Below are 27,786 nucleotides of genomic sequence, written 5' to 3'. Positions count from 1 at the left end.
AGATGTATTAACTGAATTCATGGTCATGACAGCCTTCAAGGGTTATGTCCTACCATGTGCTGTTTTGACATGAAGAAAATTACACGTTATTCTACAACTGAAAATTGTCTTTGAACAAGCTCTCACAAGTCACCTTCACAGAGCTCTATCAGCTAATGCTGCTCCTGTCCTTCCCAAAAAGCTGCTACTCACAACTGCATGACCCGATGGAATCCATTCCAGCTTAACCCTAAGCGCTGGCTGCTCAGGAAAAAACAGCCATGAAGTACAGAACACCTAGTTTCCAAAACTAGAACTTGTGGGCTAACTGAACATTTCTTTGTGCATAAAAATCAGAAAGTATTCTTGTAACATATTGGCAATTCAAATTCCTCATACACCAAGTGCTTCTTCCTCAGGTGAATTTTGGTTGGCACAGCTTGAATAGTTTTGGCTAGGTTTATAAACTCATTTAACTGGAAAATTCAGTCTTTAAAAAAAGACTGAATCAGAGTATAGAAATATGGAAAATCTATACCAATGGCAAGAAATATGGAAAATCTACTCTAAATCAGAGTACAGAAATATGGAAAATCAATGCCAATGGCAAGAAGATAGCACTCATAGTGTATCCACAAAATTAAATCCAAGGAAATTTCAAACAGAATTTCAGTTTTTGCCTTCCTTTCGTGCCATACTATAGTAGAAAACAGAACACTAATCTCATTTTGACCTGCTGGACACTCAAGCATCTATAGACTCAACAGGAATTGCACGCCTAACTTGTAGGCTCCACAGAAGCCCTTAAACTCTATTATAAGCAAGAAAGGAAAAAATGTTTTTAATCAAATGCAAACCAAACCTTTTTATAAAGATAACTTGAATTACTATCTAAAGAAAGCTCACACAACACCTTCTGGAATAACAGATGGCAATACATTATATTTTTAGGTTAGAATTTGTTTATTCTGGAGAGATTTTGCAGATTAGGTATATACAAAGAGAATAAACTATGCTGATTGCTGAAGTACTGTAACTTAATAATCTGATAGTGCTAATTAAAAGTTGTATTATTTCAATTAATTTCTATTCAAAAACATCTGTACTACAGACTTATAAACTGAAAGGACATTTTAATACAAACTACTGAACTCCACAATGCTGCTAATACAAATTAGCAGCAAAGTGCCTGCATTTTCCTTTCCAGAGTACCCTGGGAGAGGGTGAGGTTTGGCTGGACTTGACACCACATTTAATAAACCATGTGCATAAGCATTAAGTTACAGAGCATGGTTTTGGCAGCAGGGAGCAGCCAGGGTGGTCCCTGTGAGAAGTGAACAGAAGCTGCCCCCATTGCTGCACAGCTGCTGCTGCAGCTCCAAGACTGCTCCACCACTGCCCAAAGCTAAGGATTCCAGCAGTGCTGGCTGGGGCACTGTGTTTAAAAAGGTTAAAAACCAGTGTGCAGCAGCTGTGGCAGAGAGGAGTGAGGAAAATGCAAGAGAAAATACCGCAGATACCAAGGTCAGCTAAGAGGGAGGGAAGGACATGCTCCAGGCCCATGGAGAAGACCATGGTAAGGAAGGCTGTGCCACTGCAGCCCATGAAGGACCATGGTGTAAGAAATTCACACTGCAGCCTGTGGAGGAGCCATGCCAGAGCAGGTAGGGAGGGCATGAGGAGGCTGGAGCTCATGGAAAGCTGCTGCTGGAGCAGGAGCTCTGGTAGGAGCTGTGACCCTGCCTGAAGGACAGCACCCCACAGAAAGGACCCATGCTGGAGCAGTTCTACAAGAACTGACTCCCATGGCAAGGGCTCACGTTCCAAGAAGTTTGAGAAGCACCATATCCTACTGCAGGGGAGGGGCCCCACACTGGAGCAGGGGAACAGTATGAGGAAGAAGTAGCACCAGAGACAAAAATCTTACTACTTAACTGCAATGCCCATTCCCCAGCCCCCTCATAGGGAGGAGCTAAAATGGTCAGGAGTGAAACTACACCTCACAAGAAGGGATGAAGGTGGGTTTGGTTTTATTTTTTTACTATCCTACTCTATTATTGAGTGTCAACAAAGTAAGTCAAGTCTGGTTTGCCCAGTTACTTTCTCTTGACTCAGCAGCTTTTTCATGTCTTCCCCAACCCTGCTGATGGGAGAGTGAACACACAGCCCTGTGGGCAGCTGGAACCCACCACAGCACGAGAGTCAGCAAGGAGAAAAAAAATATCAAAGTTAAAGCAAGATCTTGGGGAAGTTATTTTTACCTTTGAAGTGTGTAAAAAGTTGGCACAAACAGACGAAAAATTACTTCTATGATATTCTCTGTATTGGTTCAAATGGCTTTTTACAGACTCCAAATCCCAAAATTTGAGCTGTTTTGGTTTTTAAAACAGTAGTTTTTTAAATATTAATAGATTAAGAATTTACTTTAAAAATGAAAGTGATACTTTCACCCTAATGCATCAATTGGACAGGCAAGAGACTGATGCTTAGTTGACCAAAGAGGATTAAGTACACAAATGTCACTTCTAGAATAAGAGCAAGATTATTCATTTTAACCACTCACACAAACAGAAAACTATGTCAAGAATCTTAAATGAAATATCTTTTGGGTCCAAATCAAAAACTGGAGTGTATTACATTAGAAAACACTTCATTTTACTGTATCAGCTGACACAGAAAGGATGACCTTCAAGTGAGCCCATGTTCAAACAGTACTGCTGTAAAGCCTCTTCAGCAGAGCATTCTGATATTAATCTTCTTTTATTTTATGCAGTAAAATTTCAACCTTTGTAAATGTAATACAAAAGTAAAGACCAGGTGAGACTTGTACTCTCCTGCACCTGGACAATATGTAAATTGCCAATTCCAAAATTCAGTTTTCCACACAAAAACCCAAGAACAATCCTAAGTTCAGGAACTGCAGGGGGTTGGAGATTGCCATGGATTCACAGCTGCTCTTGACACTGCAGACCAACAAGGCAGTACAAAAGCCAGTTGGCTACAGCTAGGGATGACAACACAGTCATGGCAAAGCCAGTTGCTCCTACAATCTCTGCAGTTTCTTCTGTGAGGTTTGTACTACCTCATATGCAATAAAGGCATGAAACATTGCAAAACAGAAAAAAACTAAAATAAAATCTACATATATCTAAAGTAAAAAAAAACACTACAAAACAACTCTTATACTATTTTGTTTTTTCTAGATAAAGCCTCTTCTCCCATGTTATCTGTAATAGAGTTGTGCTGTGTCACTACACCTTTGTAAAATCTTTTGTACAGGTCATCTATTCCATCAGTTTTTAAGAAATTTACACGCCAAAAAATTTTGATCCGTGTTGCAATTACCAGTCTATAAACTACAGACAAATCAGTCATGTATCATCTGCAAAATCTCGATTTTGCAGAAATTACAGAACTTTGTAAATTAAATACCAACAGCAAACATAAGGTCAGTATGTTTCCCCTTCAATAAGCAACAATACCCTGAACTAGCTTAATACTTTAAAGAACTTGGAAAGCAGAAACATATCAGAAATTGCAATTCTTGCATGATTTTCAAGATTTACACCTACACTTCACAGATTACAGCACAAGTTTGTTAATATTTTCCTATCAGCTGCTGCACTCAGTAACTTATACTGAAGGATCTTAAGTCCGCCGGTCTCTTCAGTCATTTAGTTGGTGTTGTGTACAGGAAGGGAAAGAACTCCATCCCTTATACACATAGCTAAAACCAAGCCCTAAAACAAGAAGACCAGACTGTAAACTTCGAGAAAGTAGTGTTGGACTAAGTGCAAATTCTCCCATCCTCCTTAGCAGTGTGTAATTACTAACAAAAATTAGATGTTTATACAGCTCCTTAATGAGCATTTCAAACTCATTTTCACCAAAGCTGGCAGACTAATCAACCCTCCTTGTGTTCCAAAGGAAGAATCTGCAACATTTTGTTATTCATTTCACTAACACTACCCTGCACTCACTGCACACATGATAAGCCTTACAAGCATTTTACTACAGCAAGTCAGAAAACACCCTCAGGTAACAAGTCTGCAATACATGTTCAGCTATCACACACTCAGAATCAGGTTTCTGTCTTTTAGAAACTGATTTACTAGCCTTGATACTGCTTGGGGCTCTAAAACTTATGTTAAGAAGTCATGGGAATGACCACAATGGTTAGTTTGTGACCAGAAATTAACAGACTCTCTCCTCAGATTTTATTTTTTCTGGAGTGTTCCTATAGCTTTCTATCCTTCCAAAAATTACCCAGCAGAGATGCAATGGAATTTTACCTAGATTTAGAACACAGTATTGAAATACTGCTTTTATGGAATTTTCATCTCCTAAAAAGCACTAAGAATAATAAAGGGTATATAAATAAAGCATCATTCAGCAACAAGTTTGAAAAGAAATTATTAGAAAGAATTAACTATCTGCAGTCTTTTCAGTAACACTATACAGCATTGGCCAGTACAAGTTCTCCCAGTTAAATACATCCCCAAAATCATGATTAACATGAAATTTAATTTAAAGGATTTTACAGAACACAGAGAATAACAATTGCTGTTGCAGTGTTACTGAATTCAGACATTTATTTCACATTAATTTGGATAAATCTTGATATTTTGCTCAGTTCCTCAGGTGTGAACTCTAAGTCCAGCCTATGATACTTTATCTTGGCTGTTAACAGTTTCAGGACTGATTTGCAAGAAATTTCTCTTATTCTGAGTGGCTTAGCAGCATCACAGTTTCTCTCAGAATAAGAAGATGAAAAGCCCATTCAGACCAGGCAGGCAAAGGTACTTTCCCACAACTACAAGGCAAGCTAGCAGCAACAAACTTCAGTGACTACAGAATTGACTTAGTCTTTATGATACACTTCTATGGCTCTTGGTCTTTGGCTGGAAAAAAAAACCCTGAGAGTTCAATATATTTTATTGAAGTCATCCTCTAGGAATTCAAGGCCTATCCTCTTTCCTCAGTCAATACATATGCTCAAGGCTTGTTTATCCTTCCTGAAACTACAGAATACTGCTCACATGGGCAGTACTCAGCTTTCAAACAGACGCACACAAAAGATGAGATCACTCTTTAAACTGGGCAAGCCTTGGTTTTTTCTTTTGACAAATTGCCAGTTATTATCAATGTATTTGAACTCCTTTAAAGTCTCTGTATCTGCTTGCTTTTCATGAATGTTCTTCCCAATAATTTTCAGAAAGAAAACTGAAGGTCTAATATCAGCTTCTCCCAACATTTTATTACTCATCCTCTCACTCTCTCCTCCAAAGAACCTAAAGTTTAGTAATAGGCAGAAACAGTGTAATCATACATTATTAGAGAATAGCTACAGCAACCCCCACTTCCAAAAGCAGAATTGCCAGTCTTTATGTCTTCAACCTATCTTAATAAAGACCAGAAAGAAACTTTCAACAACACAACATTCCTAGGCACAGAGATTACATACATATCATGAAGTTTAGTCAAAAGCCATCAAAATTAAAACTACATTTTATACAATTAAAAGGGATACAGTGGTCCAAATACCTACCTGTATGACTGTTGAAGTGTGCAAAATTAGCAAAATTCGCTGTAGCAGTTGACTGAGGAGGGGCAGCAGCAAAGATATCTGAGCCAAGGTCACTGAGGAGGTCAAATTGTTTCTTTTCTTGTTGCTGCTGTCCTTGAGATCGAACTACAACAGGAGACTACAAGCAAGATTTCAATTAGCTAGTACAAAAAGGTGGTATTTTACCAAACTGACATTTACAAAACATTAGAAGGCTAGACTAATCTTATTCCTTTAACAAGACATTTATTCCTGAAGTTTAAGATGCTGTATGTAGCACACATCCTCCTCCTATAGTATGAGCAAAGACTATTCATGCTACTACTCTGGCTCTTAAAGGAACTCTGTTGCAGATTTACATGGTTTAATAGCACCCAGGAGACTAAAGTAGCAATATATTATTAGCAACTTCAGATTTTGTATTTGAAACTGTAAATACTGTACAAATACAAGCAACAAAACTTAATTTTACAAGACAGAAAATAGTTATTCACTACACTCTGAAAAAAATCATTAGAATTCAGTATAATGAGAGAAAAATTGAAGAATTTAATAGCAAGGCTTGAAGTTGCAATTTTCTACTGTTTGAGTTAAAAGAGATCCATTTAAGAATTGCCTGTATCCTGATGGCAGTTTTCAAACTGTCTTCTCTCCAAAAATCTAAGTACACAGTGTTGTTTGACTTTACATTACAGCATACATATGCCCCCCGAAATCCAATTAAGACAGTTTCAGAATGCATAGGAAGCCATAATAAATATGACATGCTTTCATCCACATATTCTCTACTAATCTCACAGTTAACAACATCAGTTGTTTTCTTATTTTCAAAGAGTAAATGCAAAAAAAAGAAAATATAACACATTAGGTCCAAATTTTAGAGGTATTTATGCAAAAGACAATTAATTAATCCTGTAACAATGGAAAACTATTTACTGAAAATAACCCCTAAAAATCAATTTGGTCAATAGAAACAAACGTCATTTAGTACCTGATCTGCAAACAAGTATATACTTCAGTAAAATACACGACATACAGTGATCATATTAGTTCCTACAGATCATAGCAGCTGTTACTGCAAGAATTTTTGTGCCACTGAAAGAGTGACAAGGACTGCAGAACAGTTCTGTGCCCCTCAGCAATCATTACTCACTTGGCTAGGTGTGCCCTTGTTTAAGTGCAGTGCAGGTGCAGCTTCCCCCAAGAGAGATTTGAGTGGCTTCACCTCAGGTGTGCTGCTTGTACTACTGGCAGAAGAGCCTGATATGGATGCATGGACTGATGCCACCACCTTTGCTTGCTCAGGAGGAACATACCTACATGCAAGAGAAGAAATGGTTTTTACAAGTTTCACATGAGAAGTTCTTGAGTCTGAAGTTTAGAACTGGCAGATCTCAGCTTTGCCTGCAATAGACTGTATCAATAGTTTGCATAAGTACCCATTCTTTAAATATGACAGATTTTTTTTAAATGGACTAGAACTTAAAGTCATCAATATTTTTAGCACTTATTCAATACAAAGCATGTCTTTCCCATACTAATAAATTGGATGGGAAATAACAGTTTGCAAAACTGTTACTTTACACTCCCGTTGACATCCTCTTAAGCTGTTTCTGTTCCATCAATATGAACATTGAGAAACTTGTTTAGTTTGTCTTCTCTGCTTCCTAAAGGAGCTCCATATAAAGTTCAGAAATCATTTCACTTTACAGAACTGTGTAATCTAGTCTGAAGAGCACACTCAAAGAAGGAAAGAACACTCAAAATGAGAGCAAACAGTCCATCTTCACTTCTCATCATAGGGGAAATCTTAATAATAGTAAAGGTGTCTTACCATCTTTTCTTTTCATATTTTTCCTGTAGAAATTCCTTTACTTTCTGTGGATCCCTGAAGTCTGGAATTGCTGATGATCTATCATCAAATAGGCCTAGCCAAATCTGTTTGCACACCTTAATAAAAAAACCACAACAACACAGATTAATAAGAGAAAATACCTTAATTCAAAATTTAAATAAGTTTACTATTGTTAATACATTAAACCATTAAAGTGTGTGGCTGCATAATTTATGTTCCAGACTGAGCTGCTGTAAGAACTGACTGGTGCACCATGTACTGGTGTAAATACCTAAAGCTGCCTGTCACAGCAGGGCAAGCAGATCCTAGCATCCAATTTCACCATTCAACACTCCTTTTACAAACTATTTGTAGAATGTGCTCATGAAATGCAAAGCACCTGATTGCTACTTGCAATCTTTAAGATTCTTCTCCTTCACCTAATTCTACACATTCCCTTACTGTACTTCAGGGCTTAAAACTGTTTCAACAGATTCCATATGCCTTAAGCCTCCAATGGTACATTTTAAAGAGCCCAAGGTTCAGTATTTATACTTTTAATTACTCTCTGAGTACATGAACTGTTTTTTCAACAGCCTTTGTTACCATGATGCCGTTTCTACAATACCATATATATATTTGAGTGATGGTATGAGATAAGGGGTAAAATACTCTTGCTCCAATTTAATTTTCTAATTGTAGTTGTCAGTGAGCAAAATTCTATTCACTTGCAAAATTCTCAGTATGCTCAAGCTTCAATTCCTGAGCAAAACAAGAGGAAAGGTGTTCTCAAAACTAAACAAGACACAGGAGTTTTAACTTGAAATGTTTTAAGCCCTTTAAGCCCAGACTATTCGGCAAGTAACCTGAATATGCACGCGTACAATAGCACCAAACATTAGCTGCCCTCAAAAAAATCAGTGCCCTTTTAGAACAGGTTTCTTCCAGGGAATTAGAGTCAAAAAAGGTTTGTTTTTATGATGCATACCTTTTCTTCCCACACCCTTTCTGAAATAGCCCTGACCATCTCTCCTACCTGGCTACTAAAAATATGCCCTCTATCCCTCCAAGCATCAGGTTTTCAACATTGTCCACAGTGACCTTCAGGCTCTAACAACCAAGAGCTGCAAAACTGATTGCTCTGAAAGTTGGCAAATCAAGGTGGAAGTTGTGATACTCCCACTTCAGTATCTTCCCCAAACTACTTGGCAAACATGATAAATCTTATAGGTCATTTCAAAGATTGCTCAGCATTAAAGAGATTAGGCCGATATCCTAACTACGTATTTCCTATTTGATGTTTCAGCTCTAAATAGTCCAATTGCATATTCAACACCTAACAGTCCTTATTACCAACATTATCATCATCTACTGGATAGAGACAAACAATAACAGGAAACAGATCTAATGATCAAAAGATATTTTTAAATGAGTATTTATATTGCTGATTTAGAGCCAAGATCAGTAGTTACTATCTCAAACTCAGCAACTCTGCATTCATTCTGCAATTGTACTCCACAACAGGATCAAGTTCAATGCACTGATTTGAGTTCTCAAAATTAAACAGTCACAGTATAGTAATAGATAAAATGAAGCTTAACATATTTGTTTAATACATCTTCATAAAAATTAGAAGATAAACTTAGTCAAAAAAAGTCACAAGTCTGCTCTAAAGTAAAAATTAATACCAAGAATCAGTTAATAGAGTTAATACTGTTTTAACAGTATCAATCTTTCACTACTTTTTGGTGACAAAACATATAAAGTCAGAATATTTACATGTGTAGCTTTAAACTTGCAGTGAATAGCCTGAAGTGAGCCAGCAGTAGTATTTCCATACTTAGATTTGTGAGTATAACTATACAAGCAGCAGTCATATGATTGCTAGGAGGAAGAGAAGTCCTGCTTGTGGCTCTTTACAGAATCTGTAGCAGCAGGAGTTGGTGGTGTTCAAATCTACACAGTCCCTTCCCAACCCCAACTTCAATATTGGAAAGAACATCAGGAAACACTGAAGAAAAATTGTGCTTAATAACAGACAAGAAGAAAGACAAATGTTTCAACAGCCCCTACTTGATTCTGCACCCAGCACTGGCTCTACCATGAAAATCAGTTTGCATCCAGCCTGAGATGTGCTAGCAAATGACAGAGGAGGGCCTCTTCCCCATCCATACCAGACCATCCAATTATTTCTCCTTCTCCTGCTATCCAAAACAAGTTAGATCAAAGAAACTCATCATAATTACCATGTCACTGCTACCATTGAAACCTGGAGAAGATCAACTCACAGCAAAAAACCACAACCCAGTTTTTCATGTTTCTCCCTCCCAGTTTTCTGTTTCACCTTCCCTCTGAAGTGCCTAAGCATTTAGAGTAAGGGGGGAAGAAAATCAAACAAAAAAACCCCTCAAAACAAAGAAACAAAAACCCCCAACAACAATCCAAACCAAAAAACCACCACAGCTCTGTGTCAATGTCTCAGGCCATCGTGACCACTCCAGGCAATTTCTGTGAGGACTCAGAAAACAAGGTGCTGTGTGACTTCAGATCATTACCAGCTACAGAGCCATAGTAGATACAGTTCTATGAATATGCAAACAGGAACGGAGGAGGACTGTGCTGAACAAACACCTGTTCGTTTAAAATGATGCAAGCTTCTTAAAGGCATCAGCTCTTGCCATTGCACTGCAATTTCTGCAAACCTTCAGAAAACAGGCTTCCAAAAGTGTTTCCTGGAGCAACTAATTCCTTCTTAATACCAAACCACAAAAGGAAGTAACAAGTGAAATATGCCTTAAGTCACTACTGTAATTAATTTAAACAAACTGCCAGGCACTCCGTGTTCTTCTGTTGCTGGTAGCACAGAGAACAGTTTTGCTAAATGGGCAACCAATTTTACTACCAGTTTTACTAATGGACAACTACTAAGCCAAAGAACCTACTTAATCACCCACACTTCAGCAAGACATTCTCACTGTACCAGAGTCTGACTGCAGGAGCTGTACAAACGCAGTGTAAAACATTTACCACACTGAATGCAAATTAAATTTCACCTAGGTTTCTTAACCTAAAGCGTTATCAGAGGACGTACAATTTCTTAAATGTTTTTAAAATGGACAAGTCTTAACAGACACCCACAATAGATAAGAGTAGTTTGGATTAGTGGGAATGATGGAAAGAAACCATAAGATTTTCAGTGGGTGTACAACATGACTGGAACACGAAGGGTAAATCACATCCTCATAAGGGCATTTCAGACCATGCATATGGCAAAAAAAGGCTGTTTTGTCTTCCTACTACAGTTGGGCTTGATGATCTTAAAGGTTTTTTCCAACCTACACAATTCTGACTTAAGTCCTTTAGAAAGCTGTATCTTATGAAGTTTTAGAACCACACCAGAAACCATGGAAAGGCACATATTTCTTTCTGAAGTAGCACACAATGCTTTGAACATCAGCAGCCATTCCAAGCAGGCATTCAGAGCCCAATAAAAGGCTCGTTGTCTGCTCTTGTTTGCTGGTGACCTGTGTGCTCTGTCTAGCTATACTTCTGCTACCATCATCTGACTTGACAGGGATCCACAACACTGCATTGATTATGCTTCAAGTGAACCACAAAATTTTCAGCCATCTAAAAAAACACAAATGGCAGAGAGCTGTGCAATACCATGGGATGAAATGAAAATTGAAAAATAAAATTTTAAAAATATGCTGTCAGAGACAAAACTCACATAATGTAATTGTGTTTTCTTGAAGTAGTTATTTGTCCATGGTCATTTTACAGTAAGTCACCAACAGTCCTGAATCTTGTGCAAAGAAAGAAGTTTGCTGTGAGAAATTTTTATTTTTGCTTTATTTTTATTGATCAGGTCATCACATTTTTTGTTTCAAAGCTATTCAAAAGTTACTCTTGTGATAAATATCAGGGAAATTTATGCCATACAACTTGCTGTTTATGGTGGGGGAAGATTACTCAGCAATTATACCTTTGGTACCCTGATTAATCCCCACTAATTCACCATCTGAATTGGACAGATACCAAAAGATTCATTACAACAACAACAGCAAAAACCAGCATAACTATAGAAAGATCAGACTGGCAACTTTAGTTGCCAACACTTCATGACAAGCTGCAGTGCTATGTTCTGTCTGGCCCAACAGCTGCCCAGGCAGGACACCTGAACAGCACAATTACTCCCACAGTTATTCAGCACAGCTATCCACAGCATGTGCTGACTCTTGCAGGGCATCACTTGCAGGAAATGGGAGCAGGGAGGAACTGCAAAAAGGCATTAAAGGAAACAGAAACCTGCACAAACCCAGGCCTTAAGCAAGCAGTTACTCTACTAAACACAGGTTTTTTTTCTTATTTAACACAAATTCACTACCTGAAAAAAATCCAAGGAAGTGATTGTTCTCAATTTTAGATAATTTTGAAAACCTATATTTTGAGAAATTTGAATTTGATATACCAAGGAGCATGTATTTCAAACCACCCCTCTAACAGCTCCATATAAAAATCACACTTGCAGAGCTCATTCAGAAAATGCTACTGCTGAAGTTGTATGACACATCTTCAGTCGCATTTTAACAGAATTACTCATTCCTTTGCTTTTACAGATAATATATGAACCATCATGCCAACTTACCACACAATTACACAACACTACTATTAAGGTATTGGGCCTAAAAATTCTATGGCTTTCTGAAATCCTTCTACATTGCACCATCTCCTTGGGAATACTCTGGTCCAGCCATTTAATATTAATATTGTTCTTTCTGCAACAGCAGCACCAACAAGCCTGTGCTCGAAAGCTCTGTTTATTTGCTGAAAGCTTTGCTATACTCCTCCTTTTGATAACCACAGCTCTATCAAACAAAACGCTCTGCTTAGAAAAGAGCCTGACAAGCTGGAGCCAAGAGTAAACATTCAAGTTATGTGGAAGCCCCTAGAAACAGTGGAACATATCCAACAATCCATAATCATTGTCCACTGTCCCTGAAAAGTATAATTAGTCCATGTCCCACTGGTTCACCAACAGAGCAGGGGGAAAAAAAAGGAGAGCACTGAAGTCAGAATGACTAAGCGTATGCAGCATTTGAAAGTCTACTTTTGTTGAAGGCTTGACAGAAGCAATACTTTCAAGTTTTGCCCCTACCACACTCTGGGGCTGCAAAAATCAAGACAAAGCAAAGTTTTACCTAGTCAGATAACAATAAGTAGATAACAAGATTCAGCAGTTGTCTTCATGGAATTTAAAAGTTCATGTGAATCCCTTTACAACTGCTTTGGGAAGGATACTACCTGTCCTCTGCCAACAAGCTCCAGTCCTGCAAGAGATATCATTAAACACTTGGCAACCAGATACTGGGACGTTCAGAATTAGATCAGCAAGTACAGCATGAAGTAAAGAGGGAAAGAGAATCACAACCAGCATCAACCTACTCACCCTGACCTAGATAAAAACCCAGGAGGTAGAAAGGCAGAAACTGTGAGTTTCCGTAACTTAAATATATCATTGAAAGGAGAAAATGGGCCAAGTGCATAATGTATGTTATAATAAAGCCTTTACCTATATTTCTCTTCATACCGTTGGTTTCCCTGAATCTGCACTCCACAGCTATTCCATCTGAGGGAGAACTGTTTTTCCCAGAGTAATTATATTTACCATACATTAGGTTTTCCATACATTATTTACATTTGTAGTCCTACACCTTGAGAAATTACCTTTGTTTTCAGTTTTGACAGAAAGCAACAAAGAACACATCCCATTCAGTGCACATCTGGCACCCCACAAAGTTAATCAGAAAGGTTTCTGGTTTAAAAGCCAGTCCCCAGTAACATTACATGCTTTCAGGAGTTCCAAGAAGGGCTCAAAGACTAAAAGAAAAATACATGTACCTGTTTTCCACCAAAGTTTATCTTTTGTTTTGCTTGGTCTTTGTTCACATGTTTTGAGGTTTTTTCCTGTGTGCTTTTAGAGTTGGGCAGGCAGGAAAGAACAGGCCTACTAAAAACTGCTAATTAAGAAAAGAATCAGCACTATCCATTAGATTTTGGAGAAACACTGAGAATCTGAGACTTCACTTATTTCTATTCCAGTGCTATGTATTTCAACTACCAAATAAAGCTTTGCCATGTCATAACTATTTCACTGATAGAGATCTCCAGTGCGTGGGGAAAGGCGGATATAGGAGAGACAAAGGCCTTCTGCTTACACAACAGATTGAGCCACCACACTTCAGAAACTCCTGCTAGCACAGTTGTGCTAGTCAGGAAGAATAAAAATTCAGTCAGGCCAGCAAAGTTAAGTTCTTGCTCACTAAGCCTCCTGCTCTTGTATGTGGTGCAAGCAGCAAGGAAGGAAAAGCTCTCACAGGACACATCCTTGTGTTGATAGAAGCTGCACTTCAACCTAGGAAAAAGCACACTACTTGACCTACAACACTTCTGGAGACCCAGACATACCACTGCATAGGAAGATTACACGTGTCAGTGTAGTTTAAAAAGCTCTAACAGGATAATACCTTTCAGGAGGCTGGTAAATGCCAAATTAGATTTCTTCTTCTCCCCATCCTTGCCAATAAAATATCCTCAGTTATGCACAAAATATAATGCTGGCAGTGTAAAGAACTGCACATTACCACACAACAAAACTATGTTCCAAAATATAACACCGTACAGGAAGAAAGATTTGGAAACAGTTTCTTTATGTAAGCAAGTTATAGCTTTGTTTAGTAATCCTGCACTTCTGATGTCAATATTATTCATTAATCTCTGTAGGTTAAAAGAATTTTATACTGCCAGAGTACTGACTTCAAAGGCAGTTTGGGTCCAGAAGTTACAGTGGTTTCATAAGCAGAGTGAAGCCACTAAGTCCAGCTAACAAAGACATTGTTCTACACACAATCAGCTCAAGTATCTCTGTACCGTATTAGCAGAACCAGCAACGTACTCCAAGGACACCTGACTGCACAGCTCGTGCTGTCAGCACTCATCAGCTCCAGCTTAGGACTGCTCCTTCCACTCCAGGTTACCAGGCCACATTCCACACTAAAGGAGATTCTAGGGAAGCATTCTGGTCTGGCCTAACACCAGCTGTGAACCAGGCCCAGACTGCTGCCAGTTCTGCAGGAGTGCAGGAAACAGGGACTTGCACAGGTGCTACTGAGAGTCAGGAGAATCAGCACCAAACCAAAATTCAGCACTACTAAAATAACTCCAAGCAGCTGAGCATACCTTCATGTATTCTACTCATTAGCTCAGGTAAACATGGTCTTTGCCCCAGAGTAACGGAGATTTTTCTAAATCCAAGACCATCAAGATCTTTTTCTTCAACCACATGCATATTAGAATGGGCTGTTTGGAAAGGTTATAAAATACCTGTCATCTTTCAAGAGGGTAGGAGAAAAATTAACTCTATAACTGGTTTGCCTCATAATACTATTCTTCATCTTAGGAGAGAAGTTTCTGAATAAATATTCACAGCTACAATGGCAACAGGAGATTAGCACCACCTCCACTTTCTTCAAACAGCAAGTTCACTTCCTACTACCACTGCACAACTGAATCAGAGGCCGAAACAGGGCTAGCATCATTTGAGGATGAGTATTCAAACAGACACATCTCCATATCACTCTCTCCTCGTTATTCCTAACGAGAAAATGTAAAAATACCTCACACTGCTCTTCATGAAGACAGCAAGGAGACAAAAAACACTACCCAGTGAGTCAGAACTGCCTTTACCCTTCAAAGGGATTTCAGAAGGCACTTGAGGAATGTCAGCTGGAAGATGCCTTCATTCCCACTGCAGTGACCTAATCCCAACATAAGCAAAACTGGAGACTGGTCAGCTGATTATACCTCCAGATGAGTAAGCAACACCAAAATATAGGTATCTTCTAATACAGTATAAGGATTTAAAGCTCTGTTTGAAGTAGAAAAAACTCATTTAAAATAATGTTCAAGCTACCTGTGCCAGAAAGACATTTCTTAGAATGTGTATATATGGGGAAGAAGATGGTGAATCACCTAAGGAAGAGCTGCTCTGAATAATCTCTCCCTGAAGCAGCTGCTTTGAAGAAGCCTTTCAATAACTGAATGTTTTACCCATGTGTGCCACAAAGAGGGTCATTTACAACAACTGGGGAAAAGTTGTAAAGGGATTGTAGCAGTTGTAAAGGGATTCTCATGAACTTTTAAATTCCATGAAGACAATTGCTGAATCTTGTTCTCTACTTATTGTTATCTGACCAGGTGAAACTTTGCTTTGTCTTGATTTTAAATATTATGAAGCATTTTGTGGTTTTTTCTTTGTTTGGTTTGGGTGGTTGGGTTTTTTTAGAGGACTTCAACCTCATACAATACACTGACCTTATAAATACCCTTTGAATGAGAGTGGAAAATTACTTCCTTTAAGAACAACTCAGCACCTTAACTACTTTATCTCATGGAAGTTTTCTTGCTATTTTACTTTGCATTCAGAACAAGACCCCTATTGTACAACTGTGACCTACTCATCTGGAAGCAAGAAAGGTTATCACAGAGGCCTTGGCCGTGTAGGAGAAAGACTAGAACAAGAAAGCTGGAATGAAAGTATTTTAAAAGTTACAGAAAAATTGAAGTCAAACACAATAGATGGCCAAAAAAAAGTGAAGCTTCTTTTTATATGTATTGCTGTACAATTGTTATAACCATTGATATTACACCATTGGACAATTCCATGTTTGGAATGCCTTATTTTAGGCAATTTCCTTTCTTCCTATACACACAAGAGCCTCCGACACTGAACAGTAAGCTAAGCAAAAAAATGGGGTTTTTTTGTCAGATGAATTTCCTCTGTCCAATACATTATCTTATCTGCAGATAAGTATTCCAAAGTCCAGTAGTAACAAGAGAAAGCAAAATGCCTATTTGACTACTGCAATATGAAGTACAACAACATGTTTAACTAGGTTTTAAACAGTGTTTCTAACAGTGTTTAAAACAATAATAATTTCTGTTCAATATTTGAGCACTGCTTAAATGTACCATCAGCACTTACAAGTGTCCATTCAATTCTACTTAAGAATTAAAGCAATAATCAACAACCTAAAACTAAACTCAGAAGGACATCTTCATTCAGGAGGCAGCTCATTTAAACCATTGCAATTCTCTAATTAGAGTACTACAAGTGCAAAGACCTCCACTTTCGAAACAGAGTAGCGCTGCAGAGGCCTGTGAATTTTTTTTAATGTCAATAATAAACTATGTATCAACTAAATCATTATGGTTAGCAGACTAGTCAGGGCTATGAGAAGGACAACCACACTAACCAGCTGAGAAGGGATCACTTAAGGTTCCAGATCAGTGAAAACAAACTCATAGCACTCTCTAGACACAGCAGGTATAGTAAAAAATAAAATTAAAACAAATACAGGGAGGGAGCTACAAACACGTTTTCCTTTGTGCAGCTTAAAGCAAAGCTGAAGTTTACAATCTAATCTTATGGAAAGAGCCTCCAACATACTATGTGAATCCACAGAAGATTCTTTATTAAATTTTTCTATGCAAAAAGCCAGTAATACTGACTTTTATACTGACTGATATATGCTCTATAAACATACACACACATATGCAATGCTCTGCAGTTTTAAAAAGCCCAACCAACCTAAGGCATCAAGAGTGTTTTATAAAGTCTGGGAGAGTTCAGGCCCTGTTCTAGCTCTGTCTAGAGGAATCAACCACTAACAGTCATTTCAACAAATAACACATGTTTACCAGGGCAGAAAAAGAAATTACTACTTCTGTTTTCATTCTTCAACCTGACAGTTATGAATGGACCAACTTTAAGAAAGTTAAGTATCAGCATTTTACTGAATGATGGGATTTATCCTCACAGGGCTTCACAAAAGCACACTAATAAAACACACTCTAGCCTACAATCAATAGTTCTACTAAACAGGGTACAGATGCAATCAATGTGAAGCAGAACCTTATCTAGTTTGAACAGAGCCAAAATCTGCCTCTTAAATCCTCAAGGCTACAGCATGTTATTAAAACACAAACTTCATCCTCAACCTGAAGTCAGCAATAGCCACATCCAGGGCTTAACAGCTCCATGTATTCCCACAGAGTCAATCCAACATTCATCTCAGATTTTTTCTTCTATTAAAAGGAACAACAAGTCAGCATGCTAGAACTTGTCCCCTTCAAAGCTGCCACAAACTACTCACTAGATAACAATTTCTTCCTTTCCTTCCTCTGTCCAAAAGCATTCAATATGGATATACTTTAACACACATATGCAAGTATATGGATATTTATTAAGTATTTAAATTATTATAAATCAATTATTTATTATTATTTTATTAAGTATTAAAACTACTAGAAGATTTTCTGACACCAAGTGTGAAGAAATACAGCTACAAGCTGTACTTTTGTATTTATTTTTGGCACAGCACAGTCTTTCAGGAAATACTGCAGCGGTCAGTTTCAAGTTCTGAGCTTACAGGAAAAAAAAAAAGGTGGCTGCATATTGCCTTATGCAAAATCAAAAGCAAAGCCAGTTCAGAAATACTGATCATGTGAATCTGGATTGTCTGGATTGGGCAATAACATTATGATGATCAGCTACCCAATGAAACAAGCTCTTCAGAAGCCTCATTTCAAATGATGTTGGCTTCAAAAACTTCTGTCTAGCTTTTGCCAAAAAAAAAAAAACCCTACGTTGTTTTCTTAAGTATTAAAGTTGAAAACACTACTTAAAGTGCCAAACCCACTTTATTCTCCAAATAAGACTTACTTCATTTCCATGTTTCTGCAGAAATTCTATTTCCTGTTGTGTGAATGTAGTCATTGAAATCGACTTCACTCTATGGGGTGGATTCAAGCCCCGCCTGAAAAAAGAAAGAGGTATTCAGCACTTGGGAAATTTGTCATCATACAATCATGTTTAACACTACAGCTAGAAGTCAGACAGTTTTAAAATCAGGAGCCATCTCTGTAAAGCACACTCATCCCTGGTACTGCCACACAACTTAAGGCTGTGTAAGCTCTTCTCAAGTAATGCTCAGTATACAAAGCTGAATAACAGAATTTCGGGGGAGACCAATATTCACAATTGCTCATGCAAAGTCACTCAGGCACTTTCTATGCAAATTTAAGGAACCAAAATTAGACTTTTTTTTTCAATCCTAATCTGCTTCACCCTTGCCTCTACCTTTCATCTCTCACTCTTGGGTTTCTTGGCTGGAGTTTCCTTTTCCTCCAACTCCTTCCACACTTTGCTCTCTTATTACAGCTTCTACACAGTAACTAGATTTCTTCAAGCTACACTGCCCAGCTCAGTATTTTTCTCTTGCTTTAACCTACATTTCCTGTTTCCTCACAGCATCTTTTTATAGTTTACTTTTTGCCCCTGAGCTCACAGGGGCTTACTCCTCTTCCTGAACACTACAGAAGTAACCACAACAAAAGCAAAAAGACGCTGGTTTTAGCATGCTCTCACATGAGAGATACCATTGCTAATGCCACAGCTCCAAACACGAGCAGCTCTGCCTGAAGCCCACATTGGCACCACTCTCACATCCATGCCAGGCTGCCCCAGCAGGGCCAGCAGAACACCAGGCTGCTGTGCTGCCACAGCCTGACACTGTCAAACCCAGCTCAGTCACAGCCTGCAAGCACAGAGAGAAAACATGCTGAGCAACAGCACCACGGTAAGAAAAAGCTTGCTTTCTTTTCCAACTCCTCCTTTAAATACATGCTAGCTACTGCTTTTGCTCACAACTGCTTCCAATCCAACCCAAGCTGTGCTCTGCCCAGTGGATGCAAGAACATCCCATCCCACAAGTGCCAAGCACAGGAGACATTCACCCAGGCAATACCAGGGGCCAGCTTAACACTCACGTTAATCAGGCCTGCATTTCTGAAATACCATCTTAAAAAACAATTCATATACATTAACCATGAGGTACCAAAGCACACAAAAAGCTTTCCAGGGATGCAATACAGGCCTAACAAATCTCTAAGAAAATCAATTGTATTGCTTGTATTTGTCCCTACACTTTTAATTCTATATTTGGTTCAGATAGCTTTTAAGAAAAAAAAAAAAAAATAACAAACCAAAACAAAACTGACATCTAATAAATTTAGGACAGACAGTAGTTTTCTTTAAACTCCATGATTATCCCAAGGACATTAACTAAAAATTAAATTGTTATCCATCAGAACAACCTATGACAAAAATCTGATATTCCAAATATTAACATTAAATTTAACTTCGGCAGAAAAATTTTAGCACTTCAAGTGTTCCAAGTAAGTCTAATGGGAAAAAAAATTCTGTTGTGCATTTAGCTTGGAAATTCACCTTCACACCTAAATTCAAGTGTACCTGTAAGACAATTCTGATCCTGTGTTAAAGAACTCCACATTTTTAATCAGAAGTTGAATATGGGTTAGAACACTAAGCAGTAACATTTTAGCCTAAGTTTCATGAGAAAACAAATTTGAGATAATCACTGTTTTAAACACTTGGATAAACAATTAATTGTATTTTGCTAAGAAACGCAGTCATTTTGAAAACCTTAAAAGCAGAAGTCATTTACAAATCTACAGGTATATGAAAATTAGTTTCAGAGAATAGCATTTGCTTCAGCAAACTTTTGAAATCAGCACAGCTGACATTGGACTCCACACTTCAGCACCTTGCCAAGGTAGAAGTTTCACTGAAGTTGGTGAGAGAGGTTTTACGATAGTTGATTAAACTATTTTCTCTCAAAATATTTAAATTTCTTGGTAATTTAAAGTTACTAATTTAACATCTTTCAGCTAGCTGTATCATCTATATCACAAATAAATTACATTTATTAAAATACTATAATATTATCTAAGTTTTTTTTAAAGTAAGCACTCATTTTAAGATGATGTAATTTAAAAGAAAACTGTAGGAGTTCTATGCAGTTAAAATTCATTGTTTCAGAGCTGGTGCTAGGATTAGGTTTTACTTATTTTTGGCTTTTAAAAGAAACACCTTCTCAGTCTGTGCACGCAAGTAATTACATTTCACTAAATGGCACTTGTAACATCACTACTGAGTGACAGCATAGAAACAAAGTTGGCATCCACTTGGCACTTCACAGAGATCTATCTGCTCCATCAAATGTTATATGACAATTACTGTCCCTTGCTTTTACAGTAAGTATAAAAGCAGTTCTGTCTGCCTTAGTCTGTTCAATTTACTCTCCTCCTAGTAATTACAATAGCAGCACAGTTAAGTAGTTGTAAACTATTTAATGGCTATTTAAAAGCCAGAGCTATTCACTGACACATTCACATGTTTCTCAGCACAGGCAGTACATCTCAACTTTCCCACTAGTTCCTGCTGGAAATTCCTTTTTGCAGTAAGTACAATTTAAGTGCTCTGTTGTACCCGTGTTTGCAATTTCAAGGCACTGCACAAGTTCTTTAAGACTTACCTGCTCTACACTGATCTACCAGGGCTCTTCAGAGCATTTACAGCAGCAAACACTGACATCTTCACTATCTTCAGCTCTATTAAGCAGCAATATTAAATGTGGTTGAGGCCTAGATAAGATTTTGTTAAATCTCACCAGAGACTTCCTCCATGCCTCTCTCCCCAGTGAAGAGTTCAGACATATAAGGTTTCCTGGTATACACACTATATCCACATGGGATAAGAGGAATTCACATTTCTCTTACACCATCCTGCTAAAAGAAGGAAGACATCCCCCTAAAGATCAGATCACCACACTGAGGTGTCAGATGTCTGGCAGGATGAAAGAGAGCATGGCACCACATCAGTGGTCTAGTAGTACTGGAAATTCTGAACAAAACTTTAACAGCCACAATCTAAAGTAAACTATAAAGCTGCAGTACTGTACATTCAAGTATTTATGTCCATTGAATATGGCAAAGGATGCAGAGAACCTATGTAAAGCTTCCTCTTATGCTAAAGCAGCCTAAGAAGTCAGCCCAGAACAAGGAATTCAAGACAAGAAGCTGCACACAAACACAGCCCAAGCACTATCTTTCTTAGATAAATTACTTTGATTCTACCATTAGAACAGCAAACTCTATTTTTTTATGATTTCTAACTAACATCCATGAATTGCCTGGAATTTCCCTAAAACAGAGCAGTTGTGCAATTTCTGAAACAGGATTCGAGGACCAACCCTTTCTTACCTTACAGAAACTATTTAATGACCCAAATGATTCACAAACACCTCATCTACATATGGGGGAAGCTTATTGGTAGACAGCCAAGTACAATTATCCCTTATGAGGAATTAACAAACCTTCTTTTTCATAGGAAAAATGTTTCTTTCCTTGTATTTGACAAGTGTTTCACACAGTTCTAATGCTTTACAGTACTCCCTATTTAACAGGGGACAGAATGGATTACAGTCCCTTAGTGCGAATTATCCATGCCTAAATTTAAATTGACCCTGAACAAGTATTTGCAACCTGCCCCTGTGCAGCAGTACCAGTACCCTTCCCTACAACAGGGCTCCTGGGGAAGGCAGCAACCAAACACAACCTCAGCACTTGAACCAGACTGCAGCTCTCTCCTCCCAAGAGGCCCTGGGGAAGGATGACAGAGTAAGACAATTCTGCCATCTGCACTTATCCAGCACACCAGAGCTAGAACATCCCACACAGAGATCCCACTCATCACTGCCAACTTCTTCACGCTCAGCGACGATTATTCCTGTGGAAGAGCACTGTGACCAGAGATTCCTGCCCGGAGAGTCTCCTCCACTGACCCTCACTGAGTCACAGCTTAGCGCAGGGGCAGCTCCAGAGAACATGAGACCTCTGTTCTCCAGAGGGCATTGTTAAACTGGTGCTCTCACAAACAAAGGAAGCTTTAAGGCCACTGACACAGGATTCTGCAGTCTGGCAGTTGAAACATTAAACATGCAAAACACAGTCAACAAGCAGTGGATATTTGTTTCTAACATAATTTAGCAGCAAATTATAGTTGAATTTGTGATTGTTGGCAGAGCAGCCGACTGCAAAGGCTAGGGCTGGGAGGGGAGAAAAATGTGAAGAGTGAGCTCTGGCAGAACAGAGGGTCCCTTTCGTGGGAGGAATGGTGGGCAGACGGCTGCTCAACGCTGCAAATGTCCCCTGGATCAGATTTTAACACCATCTCAAACCTAAGCCAGCAAAATCTGATCCCCTAAAATGCAGGAAGTTAATGAGGCAAGCCAAATACCGAGCCATCACAGAGCACCCCACACACCCAGATGTCCAGAAAACAAGCACCAGAAAACCCAGTGTGACAGCATTCATTATTATTTCTGTGCTACTGTAATTAGCAAAGAGGAATATAAGCAGTACTGGCCATTCCTGATACTTGTACACCTCCCTGGAGACCCTCCGCCATCTCACAAGCTCATTTATTTTTAATAACAGACGACTCATACACACATTTTGAAGCAGAGTTAAGGTTAATTTAGGTTTTTTTCTGAAAAAATAACCAAACATTCTTTCTGAACTGCACAGTGTTCACTGTGGTATGGACACACTTCCATTGCTCTCCTGCCTTGCAACTGAAAACAATATAATAACACAGAAAATACCTTTAAAAATATATATACACACACAGAGACCCAAAACACATGGAGTCATTTTCCAAACATGCTCCAAAGGAAAAATGGACTGAAAAGTCATGCTAACTCAATCACCTTCACTCTAGCACTGTTTATTTAGACTATTTTAATTTCTATTTTAATTCAGACTATTTTAATTTTAATTTAAAAACTTATTCTATGGAAAGAACAAAAACTTATCACCACTGCACAGAAATGTTATAGTTTGTTACTATTCTATCAGCCATCAAATATTTCTATCTGGCTGATACAGAAATCCTCTACCCATGAAAATTTTAAATTTTATATTTCAACTAGGAGCATTACAAGCAGCCAGAAGAAGGCCAACAGTTGTAAAACATTAGCATAAAAGGGCTTTAGCATTTCTCAAAGTACCTATTAGGTTCTAAACATTCCTTGTTGCTGAACAAGACTTCCTAAGTAAGTTGGGAGGGAGTTAAGAGGGCAGTGAGAGAAAGGATGGGAGTGTGTTAATTATCACATCAGCAGATACAAAAAAGAGTCAAGATTAAATTTAAAAATTATATAATACAGAACATGTGCAAGCAGCCTGTTAAACAGGGATATTTTCCATTGGTGAACTGAAAAACATGTTCTTTTTATCAAAGTTGGGAGCGGGCTGACTGCGAGTGCTACAGAAGTACTTGAAAGCAGAGGTGCACAGACAGCTGAGATACAAGGCGGAGCGGCATTTGATAAGACAAAGGGAAGGATGTCACTGTCAGCAGGCCACATGGGAGCATCCAGGAAAACAATAGTCATAGCTACCAACACAATCCTTTGAATCAAAGGACTTCTGTCAAACCAAAATAATCTCCCTGCCAACATTCCCAAGATGCAGGTTTGCTGTAATAAAGAGAAATCTTCGTGGTGTATGACTGTAATCTTGACCTGAGCACACTGCTCCTCCAGAGCACCTCCTCCCACTCTCAGGGCAGAAATTGTGTATAATTCCAGATATCATACATTTTACAACACCAAAAAGTTGAATTACCTTGGGTGATGCTAGCACACTTTTTTTGCCCACATGAAGAATTTAAACACAGGGGACAAGTGGAACTATTTTAAGAGGAAGCAAATTCACACCACTGTGCATGAACTTTCTCCTACATGCACCATTTTGCGCAGCAAGACCTCTGCTCTGGTATGCCTGATCTGACCCAGTCACTTAAAGCCCAGGTACTAAGGAAAAAACCTCCTGCCATCCATGCCTCTGACTTGACAAAACTCACCTTCAACATTAAGTCAGAAACAGATCTTTTTAGCAAAGCCACTAGTTCTGTCACTGTTTTTAGCAGCATATGAAAAAGGTAGACACACTATTTTGGGAAACAGTAGAGGGAATAGTAGGTTTTGAAAGCTAAATCTAGTAATACATAGCATCGCTCTTTTGATACACATGAAATACTTAAAGGAAATTCAGGATGGATCCAGAATTAAGATTTTGGATGTGACTAGACAGTCTTTGCCAGGACAATGAATAAACACTTCAGAAAACGAGTAAAAAAAGTTACACTACAGTTTTAAAGTGCTTTAAACTGTATCTAGAATAAAATGCTTATTTAAGATGATACTGATGTTAGCAATCACTTTTAATTAATTGAGAAACCTTTCTGAAGGAGACTTTTTAATCTAGTAGTATTTTAATCTTGCATTAGGCACTTCATACTTGAAAAGAACTAGTCTACTTGACTTCAAGAATACTTCCTGTAACAGATTAGAAAAAAATAATTAAAACAAGAAGCAATGCAAGTCATTCACATAGCATATAAACAAGATAAAGTACTAAGATTATTAAAACCTTACAGTAAAGCAAGTACTATGAGGCAGAACACAAACAGCCATTAAGAACTACAAAAGCAGCAGTACTTTTATATTTTCCATTATGTTGTTTGTTCTCAAGTCATTTCTCTACACCGTGAAATTCTACAGTGAAAAGCATTTGGAAATAAACAAGTTGTTTGAAGAACTGTTCTGACAGAAGTGTTAAAAATAAGTTTGTAGTTATGAAACAGACATGACCTACACCAAGTCTCATCACTAACAAATAAACATGCCACTGGCTAGGTCATAAGGTGTTAACCAATACATATGATCCTGCACACACAACTTATGGAAGTTTTTTCCAAGTTGACAAGAAAGAATGAGTCCAAATTTATTTTAGAGGAAAACTAAGTCCTCTTAAGAGTAATTTCCTCCAGCTGTAAGTGTAGGTGTTACTAGCTGTAAGAACCAAAGACATAGTTAGTGGTTCTTTTTTGCAGCAAGACAGAAATATTGCATATTTAGAATGAAAAAAACATTTGCATTTTATTGGAATACCAATACATTAACCATGTTTCTGCAGATAGTCTTCCTCGTTTAAGCACAGTAACATCCAAATGACAGCCAACACCAAGTGGCAGCTGTCCCCTGCTTATGAGCTGTTTCACTGCCTGTACATCCTTTTGGTTGCTGTAAACTGGACTATGTTAGCAGTCCATACCTCCCAGCCAACAGATAAAAGGAACAGACTCTTCTGAACTCACGCTAAGCATCTCAGCAGCATTCACAATATACTTGTCTATTAAGGTTAAGAAGCCTGAAAAATAAAGACAAACACTCTCATGGTGGAGCTTTACCACACTTTCAGTTTAACCCAGTAAGAACATGTGCAACCATTAAATAAGCTCAGTGCAGTAGCTTAAAATAGTTTCACATGCCAGCACAAATAACAGTTTGCTAAGAGAGCAAACAATAGCCAGAGCTGGCTGATTGAGCAGCATGTTTGTGTGAAAAACTAGAGTCTCTTTTCAATTTCACAATCTAAATGTATTTTCTGTATTTGCATCAAGTCTGTTCTGAAGCCTACATAAAGTAGAACTCCAAGTCTAATTAGCTATCTATTAGTATAAAAGGCAGTTTGTTCCATGTAAATTCAGCAAAGAACTAATATATTTGCTTTGCTTTCAACATAATTACCAACTTTGTTCTAAAATACAAGACCTTACTTGGAAGAGCTGTTTGGGGTAGTAAGGGGACAGAAATTATTTCAGGCTTCTGAATGCCTTTTAGAAACACCAGTCTGTATCCTCTGACATACTATTTATTACTTCTTTGGTTACTCTGATTCTGCTCTATTCCATTAGCACAATCATACAGAATCATATAAAGCAAACAGATACAGCAGCACTGAAGACAGCAGGGCCTTTCTCCCAAATTATGGATATGTGATGAAATTCACAACTGACTGACCTCAACTCTTCATACACACTATCTCTGGGAAGGATGGGTGGAAAAGGGAGGAGTAGTAGGAAGGCCCATACAGGAATGAGGAACAGGAAAAATGCAATCATTTTATCAGAGCCAATCCCTTTCTAAGCCTTATTCATGTCGTTTGTAGGAAATAGTCCATGTAAAAGCATAAAACCCCAACCAGGTTCTACTTTTCTGATCAAGTCTCTTAAACCATTGGGCCTGAAGTTTTTAGACCGAGACAGAGCTTAAGGGTTGTCTTACAAACTACCAGCAAGCACAACTCGATGCACATAAAGCTATGCTAGTGGTTTAACTTTACGTTTAAGTAATATCTGTAAACGCATTCGCGACAGGGTTAGTATCCCCGCATCTTCAAGGCTGTCATGAGAGTGAACTGCTAAGCCACGTGCCCCTTCCCTTTCCACAAGTATTGTCGCACACTTGCTTAACTAACCACCCCTCCGACATTTCCGTGGGGTGGTGGTGCTCCGGCTGCCCGTGCCGCTCCCCCTACGCGCCGGAGAATCCTGCCAGGATCATCTCCGGGCCGCGGGGCTGCCGTGCTCCCCAGCGCCGCACACCCTGCCAGCGGCGGCCACCTCCGCACCGGGGGCTCCGACGGGGATTTCCAGCGAACGCACCCAGAAAAACCTCCCGACGGCCTCCCCGCCTTCCCCGGGAGAGCCCCCTGCCCGCTGCCCTCCGACGTGGCCAAGCCGGCAACAGGAAGGGCGAGCGCAGGGGGAGCGGCGGCGCTGCGAGACCCGCGGCGGGGCTGCGCCGCCCGGCCGCCGCCGCCCTGCGGACGCGTGCCCCGGCGGCCGGGGGCGGAGGTCACCGCTGCCGGGGGGATGGACCCGGCGGTCCCCTCCCGCACTCACTCACAGGATGCCGGAGCAGGAGGTGCACACGAAGCTGCCCACGGTCATGTCGGTGTAGGTGGGGCCCCGCTGGTCGCAGTCGAAGCACTTGCGGTTGGGCGGGAGGCTGCTCATCTCCCGCAGCAGCTTCAGGTGCTTCTCCTCCTGCTTCCGCTTGGCGCTCGCGGCCATGGCCCCGCCGGCGAGGGACGGCCCGGCACGGCGCCGGGCCCCGCTCACACCCCGGCGGCGGCGGCGCTCCGGGGCTCGGCCGGCGGGAGAGGGGCCGGGCGGGCGGGGGGGTGAGGGGAAGACAGGGGAGGAAGGGGCGGGGAGGGCACAACCGGCGCCTGCCGGCGGGCCGGTGCGGGAGCGCGGTGGCCGCTGACGCGGACCGGCAGCCCCACGAGGGAGGGAGCGGGCGGGGGCCGCGGCTCGGGGGAAGCAGCGGCGGCGGCAGCGGCACCGGGCCCGGGGCGGCGGAATGACGAGCCCGGGCGGAACCTGCGCGACACCTTTATGAGCTCAGCGAGGAGATGGCGGCGGCGGCGGAGCCCTGCGCGCCCGCCGGCTGCAGCGCCTCCTGTCGCAAGGGAGGACGCACTACACCCCTCCCGTCCCCTCACGCCGCGACCCCGGCCCGGGGCGGCGCCTCCGGCGGGGCCCAGTCACCCCGCGTGACCCGGCGCGCGG

The 27,786-nt window shown here is 39.8% G+C and overlaps 1 protein-coding gene across 13 annotated transcripts in view; it reads right to left on the bottom strand.

The window, feature by feature from the left end:
• AGFG1 (ArfGAP with FG repeats 1) overlaps nucleotides 1–27,559 on the bottom strand; it is a 36,601-nt gene extending 9,042 nt beyond the window's left edge. For 12 of the 13 annotated variants that reach the window (XM_038145395.1, XM_038145396.1, XM_038145399.1 and 9 more), the window contains exons 1-5: nucleotides 27,119–27,559; nucleotides 18,163–18,256; nucleotides 7,380–7,495; nucleotides 6,699–6,861; nucleotides 5,528–5,684 (exon numbers count right to left, since the gene is read on the bottom strand). In XM_038145395.1, the coding sequence (XP_038001323.1) occupies nucleotides 5,528–5,684; nucleotides 6,699–6,861; nucleotides 7,380–7,495; nucleotides 18,163–18,256; nucleotides 27,119–27,285 (697 nt within the window). In that variant the 5' untranslated portion in view covers nucleotides 27,286–27,559. Of the gene's footprint in view, nucleotides 1–5,527; nucleotides 5,685–6,698; nucleotides 6,862–7,379; nucleotides 7,496–18,162; nucleotides 18,257–27,114 lie in introns of all 13 variants that reach the window. The other variant, XM_038145407.1, reaches the window with a different exon arrangement.
• Between the last annotated feature and the right edge of the window lie 227 nt (nucleotides 27,560–27,786).

This window comes from Motacilla alba, chromosome 9 (genome assembly GCF_015832195.1).
Source record: "Motacilla alba alba isolate MOTALB_02 chromosome 9, Motacilla_alba_V1.0_pri, whole genome shotgun sequence".
Classification (NCBI taxonomy): Eukaryota; Metazoa; Chordata; class Aves; order Passeriformes; family Motacillidae; genus Motacilla; species Motacilla alba.
This window is presented reverse-complemented; position numbering and strand designations above follow the sequence as displayed.